The 23,009-nt window shown below is 45.2% G+C and overlaps 1 protein-coding gene across 1 annotated transcript in view; it reads right to left on the reverse strand.

Annotated features, from left to right (window-relative positions):
• The window catches only part of LOC106741514 (Down syndrome cell adhesion molecule-like protein Dscam2), a 177,459-nt gene that overhangs the window by 51,818 nt on the left and 102,632 nt on the right, over positions 1-23,009 (reverse strand). Inside the window, exons 5-6 of the mRNA XM_014613628.1 lie at positions 18,693-18,842; positions 1,971-2,296 (exon numbers count right to left, since the gene is read on the reverse strand). Of these exons, the coding sequence (XP_014469114.1) occupies positions 1,971-2,296; positions 18,693-18,842 (476 nt within the window). The remainder of the gene's footprint in view (positions 1-1,970; positions 2,297-18,692; positions 18,843-23,009) is intronic.

Genomic DNA, 23,009 nt, shown 5'->3' on the forward strand with positions numbered 1-23,009 from the left:
CATAAATGTACGTTACAAACGTTACCACAGAAACGTAATAATGGCGTTCACGTTCATCTTTTTTTTATCTCATGGTATAAACACACGATAAGCAACAGCGAACGCCAGTAACTGTTCAACAATCGCAATTCGGATTTACACTTGAGTGAAGAACGCCGCGAGCGATGCGAGAGCACACGGAGAAAAATCATTTTGGCGTTGTAGCGAAACCACATTGTTGCTACTGCACAATCGTTGCGACAGGAATAAAATTTAGTTGGCACAGCCAATTAGCGAATTATTCGTAATTACAGCGGAAAAACAGTCTTGTCGCCGGGAGAGAAAATATTCTGCCGAATAAATCCATTCTTAGGGCACGTTAATTTGCCGGTTAGAACGAAATCGTGTTTTCCTGTATTTATTAATTTGTTCTTATTCCAAAGTAATTTGTAGATTCTTTTACAGATAATTTTATATAGTAACTGACAGATTTTGTCGCGACAACATATAAATTTGCTGCTCGCGTCGGCAAGTTATTTTTCTCCGCGCGGTTATCAACGAGACGGCTTGTTCATTCATCCTCGTTCATTTCGATTTATTCGTCAGGACGTTTTCGCAACGGACATATTGATTTTAGCTGGCCGATCCAAAAATGTTACACGTTATTTTTTTACGTTTTATTTTCTGCGGTTTTCTTTCTGTTTGAAATCTTAAAAATGCACGGCGATCCCGTATTCAACAACCGCGAGTGTGAAACGCGATTCGCGGGCAAATGCAAGACGCGGGGAGGAAATGAAATAGTAAAGTGGAAAGATCGCGTTTGCCCACGAAACTCAATAGGGAGGAAATGGATGCAAATCGGCGGAGACGGCAAGATGGACGCGGGGACGCTACGTTGCAATGTTGATGTTCGGCCCAATTATCCGGAGATTGTCCAAAGTCCACTATGTCGTTCGGAGTAACGGGAACAACTTGGGGTTGAACTTTGCTCAAATCGAAATAGCCGACGATATTCCGTGGCGATTATATCGAACAAAGGAGCGCGCAATAACAATCCAAACTTGGACGTCGAACATTATTTGGGAAAGCGAAGCTCAAACGACGTACCGTTTCGCGAATGTTTGCATGCCATTTCACGGCACAGCAATGAGAACTATAATTAAGTTTGTGTACCTATTTAATGTAACGCTATAACACGTAACACCGTGATTATTAATTAACGTCCATATGAGGAAGAAAACAAAACTGAGAAGTTCCGCCGTGGACTGTTTGCTCTTGCGTAATTACACGTTCGATGGCAAACAAATCCGCACACGTTTCCGTCTCTACGAGGCAAATTACGAGCGATATCTCCGCCGCTAACAACCCGTTAAATCAGCCAATCTTTACGTTCCCTCGTGAACCATTGAAAGTCGTGCCAAACTTTTCCCCTCCCGCCATTTACATCACGCGTAAAACATTCCAAGCTTACTCGGCACTTTATGCTTTTGTCGCAGGTTCGAGACATCTTCGATGTTTCTCAAACGCCGTAAAGTCAAACTTAAATTTCAACGCAAATTTGACTATTACTTCTACATTTCCGAGGAAAACAAATATATTCGAGACAAGATCGAGTTGTGTGACACCGGAATACCAAAATTAAGACGTTTTAAAGGTGTACACCCTCTTACGCGTTCTACGCTCATAATCGAGAGAACCGGGGTAAATTTAATTACTCCTTGGCATTCATCAAAGGAGAAAGTAGGGACTAATAAAGTTTCATAATTTCAAGTTTTTTAACTTAATCAGCCCGTTAAGTCTTCTTCGTATTCAGTTGAAAGCCGCGTCTCGAGCGATCCGACGACTATGTCAGACTCTTCCTTCGCCACGTCTACGGGCAAGAATCGAAAGGAAATAGGATGAGAAGGAGGCACGCGAACGTGAATTGGGTCGTCCGCCGGGGGAGCCGTTCCGGCGTTGTTCCGATAGAGAGAAGAAAACCGGATACGAACCTGTTGAGGCGCCAGATGGATGGAGAGGCTGCTTATGATGGTGACTTCCAGCTCCACTCGCTCGGAGCCGGCGGTATTGTTCGCGTGGCAGACGTATCTGCCGGCGTCCTCGACCCTGGCCGACTGCAGCACGAGCACGCCGGCACGCGCGTGGATCCTCTCCGAGTTGAAGACCATCGTCGTACCCGACACGGACTCGCGGAACCAGAGGTACGTGGGCGGCGGGATGCCCTGCGAGATGCACGACAGCACGATCGTCTCCCCGGTGCGAATCGGCCCCGGGTTCACTCGTTCGTTGAATCGCGGCGGTGACGGATTCCGGTGCTCTGAAACAGCGATGGACGACTTGTTAGACTTGCGCGTATTCAAGGCACACAGAAAATAAGCAAGTAGTAAGACTGTGTTTGATCATAATTTTTAATAGGCGTTTGACATTTCACAAGTTTCAAAAAGCCCTTTTTTTATCTACGGGATTAATGACTTCATTAGGTATCTGGAATAATTTAGAGAGTCTGATAAACCCCTTGTGTCAAGATTGATAATAAGTATTAAAAATGAAATTTACTCTCCGTAAATTTCGCCGTTGGCTCTCTCGCCTTAAGTAACTCCAAGCTTCGGATCTTCCGAGATCGAGAGCGCTTGGGAAAGCGTTCGCAGACGTGCTAACAGAGATGATGTGATCTTTACTGTGGCTACGGAAAGTTTAGACAGTCATGAGCGAGTTACCGTAACGTGTGTGGAAAAATTGCGAGGAACCGTTAAAATGAACTGACCGTAAAGATCATTGTGTTTCGATTTTCAAGCGCGTCAAATCTGCGAAATAGAACAATACAATCATCTTATTATTTGTTGTATGTTGCTTAGACGATGTGGAAACAAATAATTTTCTGCAAAATCGGCATATTGTATTAATTTGCAGATTGTGATGTGCAATAAACAGGTAAACAGGTAAAATTTCCAAAGAATCGGATTAATAAACCGAACAAATTATTAGTTTCAAAAATACCCTATTATTGAACGTATTCATTATTAATGTATGTTAACCAGCGTGCGCATTTACTTAACGATATTCAACGCATGCAAATTCATGCTAACTCATGCATTATTCCGTGTGGGGATTAATAAATGATTAGTCAACAAACAGGCGTTTTCGCAAAAACGCCGCGCTCGAGGAGACCGACTACGTCGGATTTAAGTTTCCGTAAATGCATTTTTCTCGCTGATTTCGGTCTAGACGATCTCCACGGGATATTTCGCGATATACGTGCCTTCCTGGGAAGTCGTTAAGAAATCTCCGCGGAGTTGGCTGAGCAGACAAAGATCCGGCGTTAAATTCTTAATGCACGCAACGCGCAAAATCACGGCACATTCTCTCGCACTTTGCCGACGCGAAACTTCGTGCGAGAACTTCGAATCCGATACTTCTTACAGCTACGACGTTATTAATTTTGATGCTTCAAGACTATTTTCATGCCGGATATCTTTTAATGTCGTCTTTCGACCGAGTTTTTACTTCATAATTGTACACAGAACGTAACAAGAATAATGAGTAATTTGAAAGATTGCGCAAAAGATTTATTGCGGAAATGCGGGTCATACGGAGACGAGAGGATCTTAACTCTAATGCCGCGCATATCATTTTGGCACTTTAATCTGGCACACTGGGGTCATTTGTCTTTGTTTATGTAAAGTTCGTAAAATTGCTAATAAAAATCCGTAAAAAAACATGAATATATTTTGAAGTCTGTAGGGCAGAATTATATGAAGTAATATTCGCAAATATTTACTTAAATATTTTATTTTATTGAAAATATAAAGAAAAACGCGATGAAAACATGTATTCAAACCTAATATTCTCCTCTACTATAACTTTTTTCACGCAGGACACAAAAGTTTTTATTCTATTAATTTTCGAGAAGTTTAACATTAAAAATCGGCTGTTTATAATAACCCCAGTGCAGGATTAGAATTAAGGCTTTTAGTCTCTGCACTGAAAAAAATATTTGGTAATAAATACTAAAATTTGGTGAATATTCGCCGGCCAAACATTTGATTACTGCAACCAGATAATTTAGTTCCGTATATTGTATACTTAGTGTGCGAAATTTAATTATTTGGTTGCAGTAATGAAATATTTGGTCAGCAAATATTAATTTTACGATTTAATGATTGTTCGAGTAAAAGAAAAATGTTCGGACAATTTTACAAGTGTGCTAAAGCAAGTCCAAGCGTTATTTTGTATATTTTTTTTTTATTTGAAGATGTAATACAAGAATTCTTGGTAAGCGTTCCCACGCTTTTGATCAAACAAGCATAATTGTAGCGAAGAACCAGAAACTTTAAAATAAATAAGTACATTATCGTCGAATATTATTATTCCATTTTCTATTTTAGTGATAATTTCATTGTTATCGAGTCGACAAGAATATTTTAACAAACTCACGATACGACCTCGATATTTCGAAATCCAATGCATTAGTTCCGAAAATACAGGAGAGAGAGAGAGAGAGAGAGAAAGAGAGAGAGAGAGAGATACCAGAACGAATATAAATCCCCATTTCACGTGGCAACAGCATGCGCGCGTCGTGCTCGGGAATCCGCGTGTAAATTTCAGCGTGCAGTTTTATCGCGGCTAATAGAATCAATAAACCGAGCTGCCGTCACGCGATGGAAACGTCGGAAACAATTCTACCGGGCCGCGAAGTGGGCGAGCGGGGTGAAATTTACGTTCCGAACGAGGAGAGAGACGAGGACGACGACGACGATGGTGACGACGACGACGAAACCAGCATCCAATTTCTCGTCGTTCTCGCGAGAACGCGACGGGTTGATGAAAGATATACACACCCCGCCGAGCAACGGACCTTTTATTTCTCCTTTCAGCAAACGATTAAGCACACGTCCGCATCCCCTCCGCCGGGATGTTTGTTTCCGAACCGGTCTCGGACAGTACGACGCCGTGGTCTTTTACGACAGTCACGCTATTTTATAACGGCGCGCTCCCTTTGTCTGCTCGGCGTTATTATTGTAATTTAAGCTGATGGCGTATTGATCGTCAGCCGCCTCTATCTCGCTCGCGCTCTCGCGACGCGTCTCGCTCGATCTTGCACACTTCGTCCTTGTCTCTCTGCCGGGCTCTCTCCCGTTCTCTCTGCTGCACACACCCTCTCCAATCCGGTGTCCCCTTCTCAGTCCCTCTCACGTTGCCTCACTCTCTCTCTCTCTCTCTCTCTCCCTCTCTCTTTCTCTCACTCCGGTCCCTTCTATAGCACTGTGCAATTCCAGTTACCATATTCCAGCAACGCCACCGCCACCACACCCTTGTTCATATCCTCGTTCGGTGCATCGCCGAAACACATATGCACGTCGAAAAGTTTTTACGACATTTACAACTCGACTTACGTCTTGCCGTCGTGTCGTCGATGTCGTACCCGCTCAAACGGGTGAAAAAGTACGATATCCGAGACGCGCGAAAACGTTGCAACTGCATTCCGCTGCATACGCGTCGGTGGATGTTCGCTCGGGACAATTCTCTCTCGAGAGAAAGAGAGAGTATCATTCTTTCGCGCTAATATTTTTCCCGGCATCGGTGGACAAACGCTGCCGATAAGTGACCAGTGAGAAACAGAAAAGTCAATTAGAGAGAGAATGAAAGAGAATTCGGCGATTTGCATACGCGTATTTCACGCTCCGGACTCGCTTCTCTTTCGCGCGAATTTCTCGATCGCGCGACGATCGCTGGAAATGTTTAATCCGAGAATTGCCCCGGCGGCAAGGGAAAATTTGAGAAACAACATTTTCGGCGCACATGACGCGCCGCATACGTCAACGCCGCGTGGAATTGTATCGCGTGCACGCGCGCCTTACGCTTCAACGTCAATGCTCGCGCTGACGTACGACAAAAATGACGTCGTCGCGACACGATTCGGCAATTTTAAAAGTGGATTTTATGCCAAGCCCCATTATCGTAGTTTATCAACGGATGTCGATTAAGATGTCAGCCGTCACCGGTTTTTCCACCGTGCATCTCTCATGCGCACAGTCGAAAGGAGAAGGATGACACGGACTGTGCGAAATTGTCGCGCAATCCAGGCGGGACAAATATCGACGGGAACATCCGACGGGTCTCTCAGCTCTCTCACTTTCCAAATGACTTAGGGATTTAATGACGAAAACGGAGACGTCAAGAGCGACGCACCGCTCCCGAGTTACCTCCGCAGGAATTCAAGGACCGCGATGTTGCGTCCACACAAACATCTTCGTGGTCCTTGAACCGTCAGACATTGATTATGGAAGGCGCGTCCAAGCTCCACGCTCCTCTTCGATCGATGACGGAGAATGCGCTTACCTTTCGAGCGGGGGATAAAAGAGCGAGGTCAAAAAGAGACGTGGACAGGAAGGAGAGGGAGATGAATGGACGATGAAGAGAAATGGAGGCGGAGGGAGAAACAGAGAGAAACGCGTGGAAACCGCAGTGGCGGGCATGTCGTGCTCTCTTGTAGCACGCGATGTCCAATTAAACCTCTCGAGCCGGTAACTCCAATTAAGAGTCTATTAAATATACACCCGGCACGTGTATTGCCGTCAAAGTGAAATTCAAATGGCGCTGCTATCTCCCTCCTTCTGTCCCTCTCTCTTTCACTCTCTCTTTCTTTCTAGATTCAGAGAGTCTCTAATAGTCCCTCAAAGAGTACAGACGTGCATTGCTGAGCACTCATCTTGGCCTGTACGCGCCTTTTTCCTGAGACCGGATGCTTCATTTCCGGCCGGAGGATACTTCATTCGTCGTGCCAATTGTTCGAACCCACCTTTTGGCAAACCATTGCATTCTTATATTCTTTGCATTATATGCGTTACATACCATAACATAATATTCTAGACGTTAACATGATTTAATTATAACAATCATATTGTTCGTGTTATCTCAGCGAATGTAACAGCTATGTGCGCGCATCCATTTTCATTTAAACATTTCACATCATTATGTTGTTTTTCACACGTTACGCAATTATGTATTCAATTTCTGTTATTACAGATATCCATGCGCTCGATCTTCAATTTTAGATGCAATTTTGTTATATTGTATCATAATAACATTATGTACCCCGAAAGGGTCTTCCTCCCCACCCACGGGTGAAATAAATCTATACATCAACCTTCTTTTTTCCCTCCCCTCCCCTCTCACTCTTTCCCTCTCTCCCGTTTATCTCGTGTATTTGCCCCGGATAGACGGGTCTGTGGTAATAAAGTTGACGCTAATTAACCATGCAAAGTCTTTTATCGCACATTACGGGACTTCCTCGCCGCTCCGTCTCGCTCCTTCCGCTGCTCCTTCCGTCGGTTTCGCGCAATTCGTCTCCCCTCCGTCGAACAACGCCGACTTTACCTCCCGTCCCAGAGACGATTTTGTCTTCCCATCATTCCGGGAGATAGAAATCACGCGGGAGTTTGGTACTCGGAAGGACGGCTGCAAAGGACACGTTCGCTCGACGAATGCTCACCGAGCCGATTCAAACGCTGCGTCGTGTGTTTGCGCAGAAGAAAACGCACGTCGGTGTCTTATAGAATTCTACGTACGATCGTAAATATGCGCGAGACGTCGCGTTGAAATCTATCGCGTAAACACAGGGGCGTTCGCGTGGCAGGTCGTTGTTCGAAGGCGGCTTTGAAGAAGAATGAAATTTCGCAGTTCCCGGGGACAAATGAAAATCCACGCGTGGGTTATCGTGAATTCGGCGTCAAGTAATTTTGCAATTTCGTGCGCGGCCGGCTCGATGACTTCTCCGCCGAGAATTCCCTGTCTTAGAATGACGCGAAAGTTACAACCGAACGTTCAATGCGGGTTCGCGCAAAATTGCATTAGACGACGCCCGCATATTCGAAAGCTCCGGAAGGAAATCAAGCGACATTTCAAATCCACGATATGAAGCAATTCCGGCTTAAGGCGTTACGCGAGTTTAATCATTTATGCAGATAAGGGACACTCACGGAATTAATTGCGCATGCATTATCGGCAACCATATTACGCCGCCAAAGTCCCGGCCGTTCCAGTCGATGGTACGCATATATAATTTAATGTCATCCGCTGATTGCTTCGGAATTCAGGTCACGATGCGATACCCGCGTGCAATTTGCGCCCGAAGGTGCACCGTATACGCGCTCCGTGACGCGATATCGCCCGAGAGATGATAATAATAGTAATAGCGGCGATTTATATCCCCGAAATAAGAGACCCTTCGGTTAATCGGGAATCGCGCGACCACGAGTCGCTCCCCGGCCGGCCCGGAATTTTGTTTGGGCGGCGAATTGAATTGCACACAAGCCGAATTACACGCATCCACCGAGTATAATGTCAGCCCCGAACGGACGAGCGCGTTCTCGATGTCGCATTACCCTTTTTTTCCCCCCTCCCCCACTCCTCCGCAAACGGGAACAAAAGTCTCGCATTTCCATCGAGGCGAAACCGAAATGCATTTCGACTTCCTCATTTCATATATGTCTTCATAAAGCATTACGCGGGCGCGATATTTTTCTTTTATTTATATTTTATTTCGGAAAACCCCGTAAAATATTGAACATTATAGCCGTCGGCCGAGAGCCTGTTTTTCACTTCGGCCGGATAAAAAATACCCGCGCGGTGCATCAAACTTTCGAACCGTCGCTTCGACGACGATTTTTTTTTTTTTTTTTTTGTCGTTACGTAANCTATACATTTGCAGTTAAATTACCGTTCCGTTAGCGATTTATAGCGCCGCGGAAAAAAAAGTTATCTCGCGCGAAACTACTCGCAAGCTGAATGTCGCCAGAGCTGCGCGCGTTGCGCGTACGCGTACGCGTTGTATGTAAATTATTTCATATAGAACCCGCCGCGACGATTTATCGGCGGCCGGGCGAATGTTTCGAGCTTCTTTCCGCGAAAGCTTAGCGTGCTTACACACACTCTCTCCCTCCCTCTCTCGCCGCGCAAAGGCGGGCACACGGGCTATTTTAACCGCGACAAGTCTGCGCGACGAGCGAAATGTAACATCGCTTGTTACTTGCCCGATTAAATTACTATCTTTATGCTGCGATTCGTTAGCCGCGGGCGAGCGTGATAACGCTGTCTTTGCATTAAATCGCGCGCTCTCGCACAGTCCCCGGATGACCCGATAATTCATTCCCAGACGTATATTACGCGGAAGAGCGGACAAGTATCTTGCCCTGACAAAAAGAGGAACTTAATTATGACTTCGACCCCGCGGCGCCATTGTAACGGCACGATACGACCGGCGGGGGGAGGGGGGGGACGCCGTCTCGCGCGACCGTTATGCTAAAACCGATATAATTTAACGTGCGCAGCTCGAAACTTATTTCGTTAATGCAGAATATACCTTATCCGCGGTAATTTCGCGCGGAAAAAGAAAGGTCCAATCTGCCGGTCGTTGCTCGGCGGCAAAATATTTTTTTTTTATCACAACGTCGAGATATGTTTTTACATTATGATGACATTGAATAGCAGGTGTAACGAAATCGTATACGGTAAGGTGCCGCACCTTGGTATTTATAGCCAGGTAAAAATGTAGAGCTATTTTGTAAATTTATCTAATTAGGTCTTGTTAAAAGTATTACAAAATTCCATTCAGAAGCCTTTTGCCTATTTAGGCAGTATCTGGGCCCAACGAAGACAGATGCACGCTTATCCAGAGCCAAGGCAGAACTGGGACACACCTGATTCATTTCTACCTATTGTATCTTGAACCCACATCGATTTCGGCGCTTTACCTAGTTACTCTTTCGCTTTCTTAATGCCGATTCATCGTTTCTACTGTCACAAATAAGAATTCTGACGGTGAGCACAATGAATTATCACGTTAACAAAGTGAAAAAGTCGCTAGATAAAGTATAAAATAGATCCAAGAGGCAGCGGCTTCCACGGGATAAAACATTTCGCCGGGACAGCAAATCGTTTGTTAATACAGTGACGGCAAGATGATTTGTTACATGGAGAAAATAATTTTACTGTTGCAGCAAAACGTTGTTGCAATATCGATAAAATTTAGCTGACAACCAAAAATTAATACTCTTAACAAATCTTTTTGCTGTCCGTACAAATCATTTTGCCGTCGCTGTATTAATAAACAATTTGCCGTTCCAGCGAAATTGTCTTCTAGAATCCCCTGCGGAAAGAACGGGAATTGATGTGAAGTGTCCTCGCGTAACTAAAAATAGATCGAAGCTCGGGAGAATTGCGAAATCGAGTGAATTGGACGCAAGTATCGCGCGGAAGTTCCCCTCCCCTTTTTCGCGCAAGGACCGGCAAATTCCGACAGGCCCGACGGCAGTCCCCGGAACTGTATATCTCTTATTTCGTGACGCGGGTAAGTCTTCGTCGAGCTGTTTGCGAAAATAATTGTCGCCGTTTATAGAGTTTGCTCGCTCGTACTTTCGCTCTTCAGTGTCGCACGCGCGTGCGCGCACGGCGTTGTATTTTCGTGCGAATTCCCGCCTCTCGATGTTTGCATTGAATTATGTCGGCTTTACGGCGGCGACGTCGCACGCGCGTATGTAATACGCGAAGGTAAATACGAGAAGAAAAGGTGAAATACGTAAGCTCTCGAGCTCGCGAGCTCGCTGCATTTCCGCCTCGCATCCGAATCCGGCGGAGCGTCCCGCGCGATCTTGCCAATGCGTTTAAATGAGCGACGAGAATATGGCAACAAACGCCGGATGTAACAGGCGTTGATACCCTCCCTTAATTCCGTGTACATCATTCTGCGCGACCGGCATTCCACCCCGCGCGACGCCACGCTGCGATATGTACAATGCACACGGCGCGAGAAAATAAGAGGTACGGAAGAAATGAAAAAAAAGAAAAAGAAAAAAACGAAGCGACGTGCAAAGACGAGGAGAAAACGGAGGAGGGAATATGAGAGTGTTCGCCACGGTCTGCGACGCCGACTGCTCTAATGAGAAATGCAAAAGGATGATTAACACGTTAATGTTTATGAAAACGCGCGAAGGCATCGAGCGAAATCGTGGACGGGGATACCGCGCGAGCACGGAACATCATCCGTTTTAAATTCATCGACGCGAGACTGTATGGTCAGTTACAAAAAGATTGCAGCACTTTTTTTCGCGAGCTCCGAAACGCATCCCAATGGGAGAATTTGTATTTTTTAGTAATTTTCAAGAGAGACATTTTCCAATTAGACACGAGACGCGTTGGGAAACTCGTCGGGAAAAGAGTGTTGCGATCTTTTTCTGACTGATCATACAAACCGGGGCGAGAGAAACTTAAAGAGACACATTGTCACATGACGTGTACTCGTAATAAATATTGCGGCGTATATTTATTCGTCGTAATTTTGAAAATAATCGAATATATTTTTCATTGGCTCCTGGAACAAAATTTGTTTCGACTTAAAATTCATTCTCATACGTATATAAGCAAGAATTTGCATTATTATATGTTCTTGCTTACGGTAAGAATACAAGTATCGAATCGAGGAAATTTTTTTTCGTGTGCGAATTTATCAAGATGCGGGTAGACGCCGCCGAACAAAAGGTGACACGGTGAGTTCGCGGAGGGCCGCATTCAAGATTCGATCGACGAACTTTCGTGCGACTCGGCGCGGTATCGCGCAGAATTTCCTATAACTGCGCCGCGCCGCGAACTACCACCTCGGCGCGTCAACACCGGAAAGATCCGCCGAAGATATAGGGGTTGAAGGGGTCGATAAGGGTTCTGCGACGCGGCTGCATTGTTTCTTGCCGACGTTGCTGCGCACAGCCGGCTGCATCGGCGGCTCTACGGATTGCACTTAGCGTTTTCGCTCTGAGTTTCTTCCATCATCCCTCCGGCCGGGCGACCTCCACCCCCTCGGCAGAGTTCCCGTTCTCTTTTCTTCCCGCATCGCGCCCAACCTCTCACTTCTTCTCCTCCGTAACCATTGACCGGCACGGAAGAGCCGCGGGGGTCCAATAAAAGCTCGCCCCCGACTTGTCCCGCGGATTTCCGCGAGTTCGAGGGCAGTTCGGGGGAAACGAAGGACGTGGGCGGTTTAAAGAAGGGGTAAATTTTCAAATGCTTTTCACTCCGCGGAGCGAAGTGGAACGAGGACAGAAAGGGGCGGAGGGGAAGAAGCGAGGGGGAGAGGAGGCAAACGCGGGGAAGCGCGCGCGATAGGTGGCTCGATTCATCGCGTTTCGAGAGCAACATCGGCAGAATTTAATATCGAGCAACGAAAGTTTAATTAGCCGGAAGTTAGAAAGTCGCGCGACTCGTCGGAATTCGTATCGACCGACAGTCGGACAAGCAGACAGACAGACAAAAGTCGAAGCCGAAGCGATACTCCGCTTCGCGCGTTGTAAAACGCAGTAATAGGGAGGAAGGTGTAAAAAGAGAGGAAAGAGAGAGAAAGAGAGAGAGAGAGAGAGAGCAAGAAACGTCGTCACCGGAGAACGATAATGAAGATTTCTTTCAATGGCGCTTAACTCGTCGAGATTATATGCAGATTTAAAGGGAAAAATTTAATTAAAACTTCAGAAAGAGATGTTTCAGACATTCGAACGCGAAACAATTTCACAGGCGACGTCGGTTATCTGCTTTCATTGAAGGCCATAAAATGCCGAAGCGCCAAGTTTCTCTCTTTAAAGTGAGCTTCGATGAATATCTTAATGTCGCTAAACTCAAGTAAATCACACGGTAAACCGCGCTGCGCGACATCGCCCGATCGAGCATGTTCATATAATTTGCTCGATGCGCGCGTAAATTACGTAACTATGGTTTCTTCCGTATCGCATCTGCGAGATTTCCACGTCGGGCGCAGAAACCGGGAAAATATAACAATGCAAAAATGAAAAATACCATGGGTTTGAAAACCGGATCACCGATGCCCCAGTTAACGTTCTAGTTTCCGCGCGTTAATTGCTGGCCGTACTCGATCGGCGAAGCTAACCGAAGTGATATTTGTCAAAGCGGCAATTTGTCTAAAATTCATCGCGGGCCAAAATAGCAAACATCGAAATGAACTTCAAAGTGAACCGTGTCAAACAGTGGACCCGTTGCGCGTCACGCAAAATTGTGTCAATGGAATATTTACTGTGCAGTATCAACCCACTGTATCTTGTATAATGTGAGTGTCGATTATATTATGACATCGCATACGAGGGGAGGATGCTGTGTGAAAGCTCTCCAATTAAAATATTCTCCGCCGAGGTCACGTAACGAATACTTTTCATTCTCCGCTCTTCCAATATATCTCACACGATCTCGAAGACGCTCAGCTCGCGATTAATTTCCTCGAAATTTCTTCGAGGAAATCACGCGGCCCGAAATGCTCGGGAAGAAACGCGCATAAAAATAATACGCGTCCCTCATATTTTTCGTTGCTCCGCAATGTATCAAAAGCCCGTCAAACTCGGTGCGGAGCACTTCGATATGTTTCCTTGCGAGTACAATAAATTTCTTTTCTCTCCCTCAAATCGAGCTCGAGCCCCGGCATTGACTCAGGAACTTATGCTCCGCGAATTCGTCGTCTGCACGCGACGCGACGCTCATCGTTATTTGGCTCGCGAAATTTTTCCGAATATTCCACCCGGAGCCGGGTCGTAAATAAAAGAGAATCGCGCAAGTTTCGCACACAACCCCGGCGGGCTGTTCGAGACCGCAATGTGAATTGCACTTCGGATTTTGGCTGATGTCTCCGAGTTGGAGGGAAGCGTCGATCTGGCGTCGTGGCGCAGAGCGCCGGCTTCACCCGCTCTTTCTCTTTCTCTCTTCCTCTCGTTCTCCCGCGCTTTCTCTCTGCCACCCCGCGCAAAAAGACACCCACGAGAGATCGCCTCGCCGGCGAAGGCGGCGAAGATGCTAAACTCACCGGGAACTATTCGGCCGTCGAACTAATTTAACGCTCGGTTTAACAGGGCGCCCGACCTGTCCTCGACTTGTTCCACTGCGATGCGAATCGCTGCCATAAAGGAGCCGCCGACTATCTCGATATGACTCTCTCTCTATCTCGTCGGCGAACTTTCACGGCCGGAGATCGTGCCCGGCGTATCGTCGATAGTTAGATCCTTCCAGCGTGCTTTCTTCATTACGAAATCGCACGCCTGGTTCGCTTAATGAGAGCTCGTCGCAACTTTACTTTTAGTGTCCCTTGAAATTTTGGCGATCCTCGCGTCTGGAAAAAAGTTCGAGGTGATTCTCCCGTACGGAGCTTTTGCCTGAAAGCCGATCGTTGGAGGGAATCCAGCGATCTTAATTAATGTGGCCTCCCGTGTGCCAAATTGTTTTTTCGCCCGAGTTCCTCGCTTTAAAAATGTCTTACCTACTAGTGCGATATTTTTAGTGACGCACCAAGGGGACTACTCATAAATTTAGTATTCATTAAGCAAAATTACCTTTTTACATTTTTTTTCGCTATCAAAATAATAAATGTTAATTTGATACAAAGTTGAGGTAGACGTATATACGTAATATTATGAATATAAAATTTTTATTTATTTTTCTCATTAATACTACATTTATGCATCAGTTGATCTAATAGAGATGCGTAGATAATAGAAAGAGTCATATGAATTTAAATATATGTTATGTACATATATTTTGAATCTTACTGTAAATTATGAAGTTTACACCTCTGTATTTTCGAAGCAAAACAGTCAATAATTCTGAAATTTATATATAATATATCTGCATATTTAATATCATAGTATTTTATATTAAAACTTGTTTGTAGTTTAAAAGATATTAAAAATTGAAACTAAAAGTAGCGCGCTAATATCAGGGAGCACTTAAAAAGTGTCAATTTCAGTTCTCGAATAGTCAATCTTTTTTTTTAATTATACGAGCAATAAGTTAGATATTTCAATATATACGCAGTAGAAGTTTCATCGAATTCTTATCAAACTCATTTCACCTTATATTCTCTTTTAAAATCAAACTTTTGGAATCACTTTTAAATGCAATGTAAATCAATTTGTAAATTTTATCTTGATTTATAGGAAAATTCGGTCGATAATTTTGCTCATCGGTAAAATGATTAAAGGTTGCTTCTGAACTTTTCTACTTAATCTAACCAATGTAAGATCTCGCGTTATATCAAATTACACCTAACTCGTTTCTCTCGTAATCCGATTAAAGTTAAGTTAATTTTACCGCTCTCGCAATTTTTGAATATTTAATTATTTCGCTAACATAAACTTAATTATTTATATTTTACTAAATAATAATTTCAATTATTCCGCTAACCTGAAGCTTGAAATTAATATTTGGCTTTTTGTACGCGCGTTACATCGAGGGATATTATATCAAAGAAAATTAAAAGGAAGAATTAGAGTTTCTGCTGCATTTTTGGACTCTCCAAATCCCCTGAGAAATAGATTCCAAACAGATTTTAAGCTCTCACGGTTATTTCTTGCGAGCAAACACGCTCTCGAATTTCCCCGCGTGCGGATTTTTCTTCGGCGCAACGAAGGTAAATATTTCCAAGCGCCGGATCGTTTTGGCGAAAAAAAACACGGTGGCAGCTACTAAGCATTGTAAAGTATCGGATTCTGGCAGAAACTGGATATTAAATTCCATCCATTCGTCGAGCAAACAATGGTATCGCAAATCTTCTCGTGTATCCTCGCGGACTAATTTTCCTTCGTGATAAAAACCGTCCACTGACGTTTAAGTAAAAAGACATTAAAATGAAAAAAGAAATAAAAAGGAAAAACAAAATAAAGGGAGAGAAAGAGAGACGATAGGTATCGATATCGTGTCGTGTGATCAACAGCGCACTGAGCGGCGTTCCTCGCGGCGGTTTTAAAAATTTTAGTTCCAAATGGTCTCGCGATTCGTACAGCTGCATCCACTCGTTTTTTTTTTTTAATGAATGCCGCCTCGCTTAAAAGGCCACGCTTCCCTAAAACGCTGCGGCAAAGTGTTATAACTCCGACGTGCCGCTGGCACGGAAGGCAACGGACGCGGCGGAAGGTGGCGAAAAATACGGGGCCGGATAATGGCGTAGGTGATAGCAAAAAGAGGCAAGGACGTTGAACCGCGAAAACAAGACACTGACTCGACAAAGCGGCGCTGGAAGGCGCTTTCGCGTCGATTTGCCACCAATTTTTCACCGGCGCCATTTACATGCCCGCGGGAAAATTATTTTACACGAGGAACGTACCGGATACTGCATATTTCACGAGTGGTTACATCCACGATAGATATATAACGGATACCTAACAACGAAATTATCATTCAGCAAGTCGAATAATTGTGTTAAGAGGATGCTGAAGTCGATGACGAACTTGATCGAGCGTCGATAACGCAGGGGCGATTCTCAAAATGTTATGCTACATGAAACACGATCGCGCTATTTTTTCAATATTTTTCGTACACGTACAGATCTTACGTAAATATAAATGCGATATAAATATGAATGCGATGAATGTGCGTTAGTTTGCTTTATTATATCTAACAGAAAATCTAACCCGGATACATAAAAATGTCCTAGCAAATTATTCGTATTTTCCCTCACAGGTCTCGAAATTTCATTGAAAAGACGTAAAAATGTTCTTCGGCTTGAGTCGACTCCTGGCATCCCCTTGATCAAGATTGTTGACTCATCATGTATCTCGTTAACGTATTACATTTGCCAACATAGTTTGCAGACGCGCGAATGACATTGTTTTAATAACGTTCGTGACAATTACACGCCCGGGCGAGTTTAAAAGGATAAATGACGCAGCGACGCTTGACGCCTACGAAATTACCTGCAATTTGCGTTCGCGCTATTCCTTGACTTTCCAGACGTACGCGAGATGCGTTAATTTAACGGCGGGCGACGGCGTTAGGAAGCGAACAATATGTTCGTCCGGCGCTCCCTTCGTTCCCTTATCGGTTTCAACGGCGGGCGACCGAAATAGACAAGATGGTGCACTTTCATCATTAGCCTGCCATTGTTCCGGAGTTTCATCCACGTTCGACCCATTTCATGCCTTATCAGTCAGCATCTCTCCGGCGCCGGGTGAAGTGTGCCGGCGAAACTACCGAGTCCTCGTGACAAGATCGTATGTACACGCCGACGGAACTAGCCGAGTTTCCCGTCACGAGATCGTCAAGCGACGCTTTGTGCCGGCTTCCTGAACGATTTCTATAAATTCGACGGGCCGCCATACAAGGTGTATTGTAGGGTCTGCTCACAAGATACAATCGGCCGTTCACTTCGACCCTGAATTAAACCATCGACTCGTCGCGACAAATGAAAAATATCGTCGCATGCTGAATCGTAAAGTCGTCGGGTCAGTCGAAAAGCTCAGTGCGATTGTCCACCCTCTTCGACGATAAACCGGCCATCTTCTACAGAAGATGCAGACAAATGCTGCCAGAATATTGACGAAGGTCTACTGACTCTGCAACGGCGGGTACTTTGTTGAGGAAGAAGATTTGTTTTCATCGGATGCAATCAAGTCAAATCTCACTCGAAGATCGGACTTTTTTAGCTGACCCAACATTATCATTCCCGATTTACGAAGCGACTAAGTTAAGTTGGATTGTGAAAAGATCTGATATTAAAGAAGCACAACATAGTCTAGACAAAATTATTCGTATCAGTACAAGACAATAACTGGTTATAGCAATTATATAAATAAAAAACTGATTACAGCAATTATATAAATAAAAAAATATAAAAAATATAAAATAATTAACTCGCGTCATGACATGAGCCAGTTTTGTCTAAAATATTATCAAAGCGATACTTGTGCGACGACGAAGACTGATGGGGAAATTTCTCTCTGAATTTCGAAGAAATTACGTTTGAACGATCGCCTCCCGAATCTCTCTCTCTCTCTCTCTCTCCGTGTGCGATTCCGCAGTTGCAGAAGCCCGCGGCTGCTGTTGTCCCTTCGAACGCCGAGCATATTCTCGACGATGTCGGGTGAATTTGGCTCACGGTTCGGGGCACTTCGCCGACGCAGAAATATCGTCGACGGACGTTTCGGCCATTAGCATTTCGGACACTCATGATTTATTCATGAAGAAAGCGCCACGTGCGGCAGTAGCGGAGGTGGTGGCTGGACCGAGGAGGCGAACGCCGGAGGTCGGCGGGAAACGCGCAACAATGCATTATGATTCCGCTATGCGGCGGGGGAGAGCACACGCGCGAGAACGTTGTATAAACGCGGGCGTTTAAGTAGATGCATAAAACGCGAGAATATTCACGTCGGTCATCCGCCGTGAAATGCCACGGATGAACGGTCGCTCATGTAGAGGCGATCGTGCCGACCGAATTTCGCCTCTGAACGCGTGAAATGTAACGGATCAACGGCCGATGTAAGAGACGTCGCGAGAATGTGTATTTTTACGTGGACTACGGCCGAGAAATGTACACCTTCTGTTAGCTTCGCGAGAAAAGAAGAGACAAATGTTTGATCTGAAATATATATTACTTCATTGAATTCCCAATAAATATTGCGAGGATTATGCAAGAGTAGGGGATTTTCCTGTTCAATTTAACGCGCTCTCACCTGCGCTCCTACGTGCGTTGGTACGGTAATTAACAGACACCTTATATATCGAGGCCCGACCACGGAGGAGATGCACGGCAAGATGTATCGCGCTGTTATTAACTGCGGATTTTTCTTTTCTCGAAATCATACAATATTTATGGAGTTCATGTGATATCGGGAGCGTTCCGGACTTCCGCCCGGCGAAGTCCGACAGGTGAGCGTACATACATGCCTGCGAGAACTTACCCGTAACCACGAGCCTGGCGTACGAGGAACTTTCCACGGTATCGCCGGTGACATGGTGCACGGTGCGGCAACGGTAGGTCGAGTGGGCATCGGCGGAAGTCACCGAGAAGACGAGCAGCTCTCCGGTGGGCAGCATGTGGTACTTCCCGCCTGCGGACAGAAACAGTAACGATGTCAGCGATATCGCTCAATGGCAGGTATATACGCGATGTAACGTTCGCATTGAATTTCGACAGCGTGTGTACGGAGCCGCGGATTTTTTCCGAGGAATATTTACTGCGAAAGTACGATTGGAAAGCGGTGTGACTATGCGAAGGGTGAGATCATGAATTGTATTTAACGTAATTAGTAGATATTGAGAAAGTGATTAACGTCGGCAAATGTTTGTTTATTTCTTTACTTATAACGTATACGGGAAAAATGTTCCTTTTAACACAAGAAAAGAACAAGAAAAAGAATGTTTCTGTGGAGCAGAGAATTATAAATATTCTTGAATAAGTATAAGGTAGAGAGAAATGAATCTCCATACTAGCTGAAGCGAATATTATTTTAATGGAATGTCTGTTTTAATCAAATCTTTAAATTCACGCAAATATAGACGCGACAGTTGACTTATAAACGACTTATTCACGGGATATCTCTTATTAAGAAATGTATTATTTGAGTAATATACAATTTTATCTTCATATATTCAGCAACTTTGATCCCTAATTATATTTATGCTTATTAATATAATAGATATATTAGAAAATAGTTCTAATTGGAGACTTTCCTAAAATAAACAGATTGATTCTTTAAATAAAAAAGGTTTATGAAGAAGTGAAATTATGACTTTTAATACAAAATTTGGTAATTGAAATTTTAAAAGATATAAAGTGAGAGAGAGAAAGAGAGAGAGAGAGAAAGAGACAGAGTGCAATTTGATCGACCTTAAAATGCAATTACGGATCTAATGCACGTTTGACGTGGCTAAACTTTGACGTTGCCGACCCCGCATAGAGTATATACCGTGTGTTGAAAAAGGAGAATTACGTAGACGAGACGCGATTATATAGAAAATTGGAAAACCGCGGAGAAAAAATTATTATCGCATTTATTCCAAACTACTCAACTAAAGTGCGACGTGAACTCGACGAAATACTCGAAGTGACGCATTTTTCATCGACTCGGCGAACTCTTTCCGTCCCCTCTCCCCTCTCCCCCGGCCTCTCTCTCTTTTTCTCTTGTGCATCCGCGCGTCGTCTCCGTCCGACTTCTATTAATATGGAAATTTCTTTAATGGAAAAGTACGAGTATGTGGAACGAGGGGGGAGAGCGAGAGAGACGGAACGCGCGCGCGCATAGCGGTGGCTCGCTGTAAAAGTCGCGTCGCGGGAAACAATAGTAGCGCCAGCGGAAAAATGATTCGCGACTCGTCCCTCGTAATGGAGGAACGTCTCCGTTTAAGCGACTCGGTGTAAAACGAGCGATGAACAGCAGGATCGCGCTCGGTGGCATACAAAAAGAAGACGCACAAGCGAGTATCGGTACAAGTGAAAATCGATACTCGTAAAATTCGAGCGTAACCGCCGGACGACGAAGGAGAGAGAGAGAGAGAGAGAGAGAGAGAGAAAAAGAGAGAAAGCGTGCCTGCTCGCGCACTCGGTGGCTTAAAATGACGAGCGCATTGGCGAGTAATGAAAAAAAAAAGGCACTTTAGTGCTTCTGGAGTGAATTCCAGCCGCGATCGCAGTTGCGCGCGCCCCGTGCCTCTCGTTGTATCCGCGGGGATGAAGCTTCGAGGAAAAAGTGATTAAAGAGATTTCGAATGGACGCTTTAATCTCCGTATTATAGACGCGCGATAGTATCGCCGTTTGTATCGGAAATGGCGGGAAAAAACGACAGATCGCGTCGTGAGCTTTTCAATGCCGGTTGCGCTAAGTACAGAATAATATCTCGCGTGCGTCGCGACATTGACAAATGTTTCGATAAATGAATAATTAACGAGCCGGGTAGAAAACACAAAACGCACGTGAGATGAAAGTGCATCATCAATCCCTGCAGCTCTACTCATTATATTTAATAATAAATAAATGTGCGCGTGACAGATATAGGAGTAATGAATAGCTCTTTTGTTCGGATCAATAGTCGAGAAATACATATGAAAGCACGGCTAAGCGTTTATCGCCGTCTCGCAGAGTCCGATTATCAATTTGTCGAACACTTACCGGTAGCTGCGAAAATTTATAGGCGAAATATCTCCCGTCGAAAATATCCTGATAATATTGCTATCTTTCGTCTCTACTGGGGAAGACCGTTAATGCACAAGCGCCGCTTTCACAGTGTGTGTCGACGGTGAATTTTATTACATCCCGTAAGCCCATCGCTCACAAACAATCTATTTACTCACCGAGCGAACTTGCCAGTTTGGAAAATTCTAAACATGCGAAATATATTTGCCGACGAATTTTCCGCAAGCGCGGAAAACACGGACGACAAATTACACGGATAATAACGATCGGTAAATAGCGCGTAATTGCGCGCGGCATATTAAATCTAATTGATCGAAATATTGCGAAATTTCGTTAATTGGTCGTGATACGTGTGATTGTACGAACAACTGAAGAAATTACGCGGCGCAGCGTTATGCACGTTTGCACCTCAGCAAAATCGGAAGAGAAAGAGAGAGGGAGGGCGGGGAGGGGAATAGGAGAGAGAGAGAGAGAGAGAGAGAATAATGAATTAATTTCCTGTCAGACGAGCGGTCGATGGAATACGTCGAGCTTGAATCCAAGCGCGCGCTGTTCAATGCTCAGCGTTGAATGAGCGTTAATCAAATCCCGTAGGAATTTAATGGGCCTACGCACAAGGCGCGCGCGGAAGCTCTTCGGCGCATTTTTCCGTTATTTTTCGAAACGATGACTGGCAGAGGAGTGTAACGGCCACTTCATATCTATTAACACCGCGCTCTTCATATTCCGCATTATGTGAATCAATCGAAGCGGATAACACGGAACACTTCATTATCGGAAAATTTCAATCTTCTCGATAAACAACGGCCGGGGTTATAACGATTTTCGATGTACACTTTACTCGTGAGCGCGCGCAATACTTTTTCTCGCGACGAATAAAATTTATATTACACTCTCCCCTCCTCCCGCCTCGTTATTTTCCCCTCCCTCTCGCGTTTCTCCGCGCGTCTGCTTTACGCGTGGATTATCGCACACGGGATCACAGCGCTGCGCGAGTGAGTCCCTGGAAAATCTTATCGACGTCTGAAAGATCCGTCTTGAGGGGATGCGGTGTTTAAAAACTTCCCGAATTCTGATTTAGAATACCGAGTTCTTCCGCGAAGTGTTCACGAGTTGCACAAAAAGATATACATTTTATATATCCCGATACGAAATTTATTTGTTTGCATATTTTTTCCTTTTTTGCGCATCGCTGAAGTGAATTCGAACTGGTATGCGCGCACTTAGAGGAGCGCCCTGCGATTTAGCGAACGACGCAACCAGCACGCGTGGGGTCGAGGGGAAGGACGATTTAAAAGCCCCGGCGGAACGTACGCGAGAGAGAAAGAGAGACAGAGAGAGAGAAAGAGAGAGAGAGGAAGAGTAAATGAGGGCCGAGTCCAATCATTTTCTCGCGGCTGAAGTCACCGGGCACGATTACTCGTATTTTTTTTCGCGCCCGCCGCGGTATAAATATCGCGGCGGCGCTGCGTTTTCCGTGCCCGTGAGCATTCCGAGCGTGGATGCTGGGACGTGTGGCGGCGTGCAGGCGTGGAAAATGTATCGCGCGAAAATATTCCGCGCGTACTTTCTTCGTGGTCTACGCTCACCCCCTCCTTCTCGTTCGCCTTCCATCCGGTCCGTCCGTACCTCACTTTCGTCCTTCTCTCCGTCCATTTGCGTCTGCGACTCAAAAACGAGTGCATTTCTCGCCGACGCGGGCTTCGTCGTCGTCAGTGCATCCCCGGCAGTGTCAATATTTCGCCGTTCGCGCGCGCACCCTCGTCCTGCACTTTATTCCGGAGGAAATTGCGCGGAATTCCAGCCGTTGAAATGCGCCGCAGGGAAGGGGGTAGGCGAAGCGGGTCGGAGGGAACGGGGAAGGAGGGAGGGAGAGAGAGAGGGAGAGCAGGAATGCACGTAAGTCTGGTTACCTTAAAGCCGGCGATGCAATGGCGGTGCATACCGGCGACGCCGACCTGCACCGACTGCATACGGCGATGAATGCTGGAGGCCGTATTGCCGTCGTCGTGGGGGAGGGAAAAGGGGTAAGGGCAATGGATGGGCGATAGTTAAGGATGAGGAGAAGATAGACGCGCGGGTGAA

The sequence above is a fragment of the Dinoponera quadriceps genome, unplaced genomic scaffold, assembly GCF_001313825.1.
Source record: "Dinoponera quadriceps isolate SergipeBrazil2010 unplaced genomic scaffold, ASM131382v1 scaffold405, whole genome shotgun sequence".
Lineage (NCBI taxonomy): Eukaryota > Metazoa > Arthropoda > Insecta > Hymenoptera > Formicidae > Dinoponera > Dinoponera quadriceps.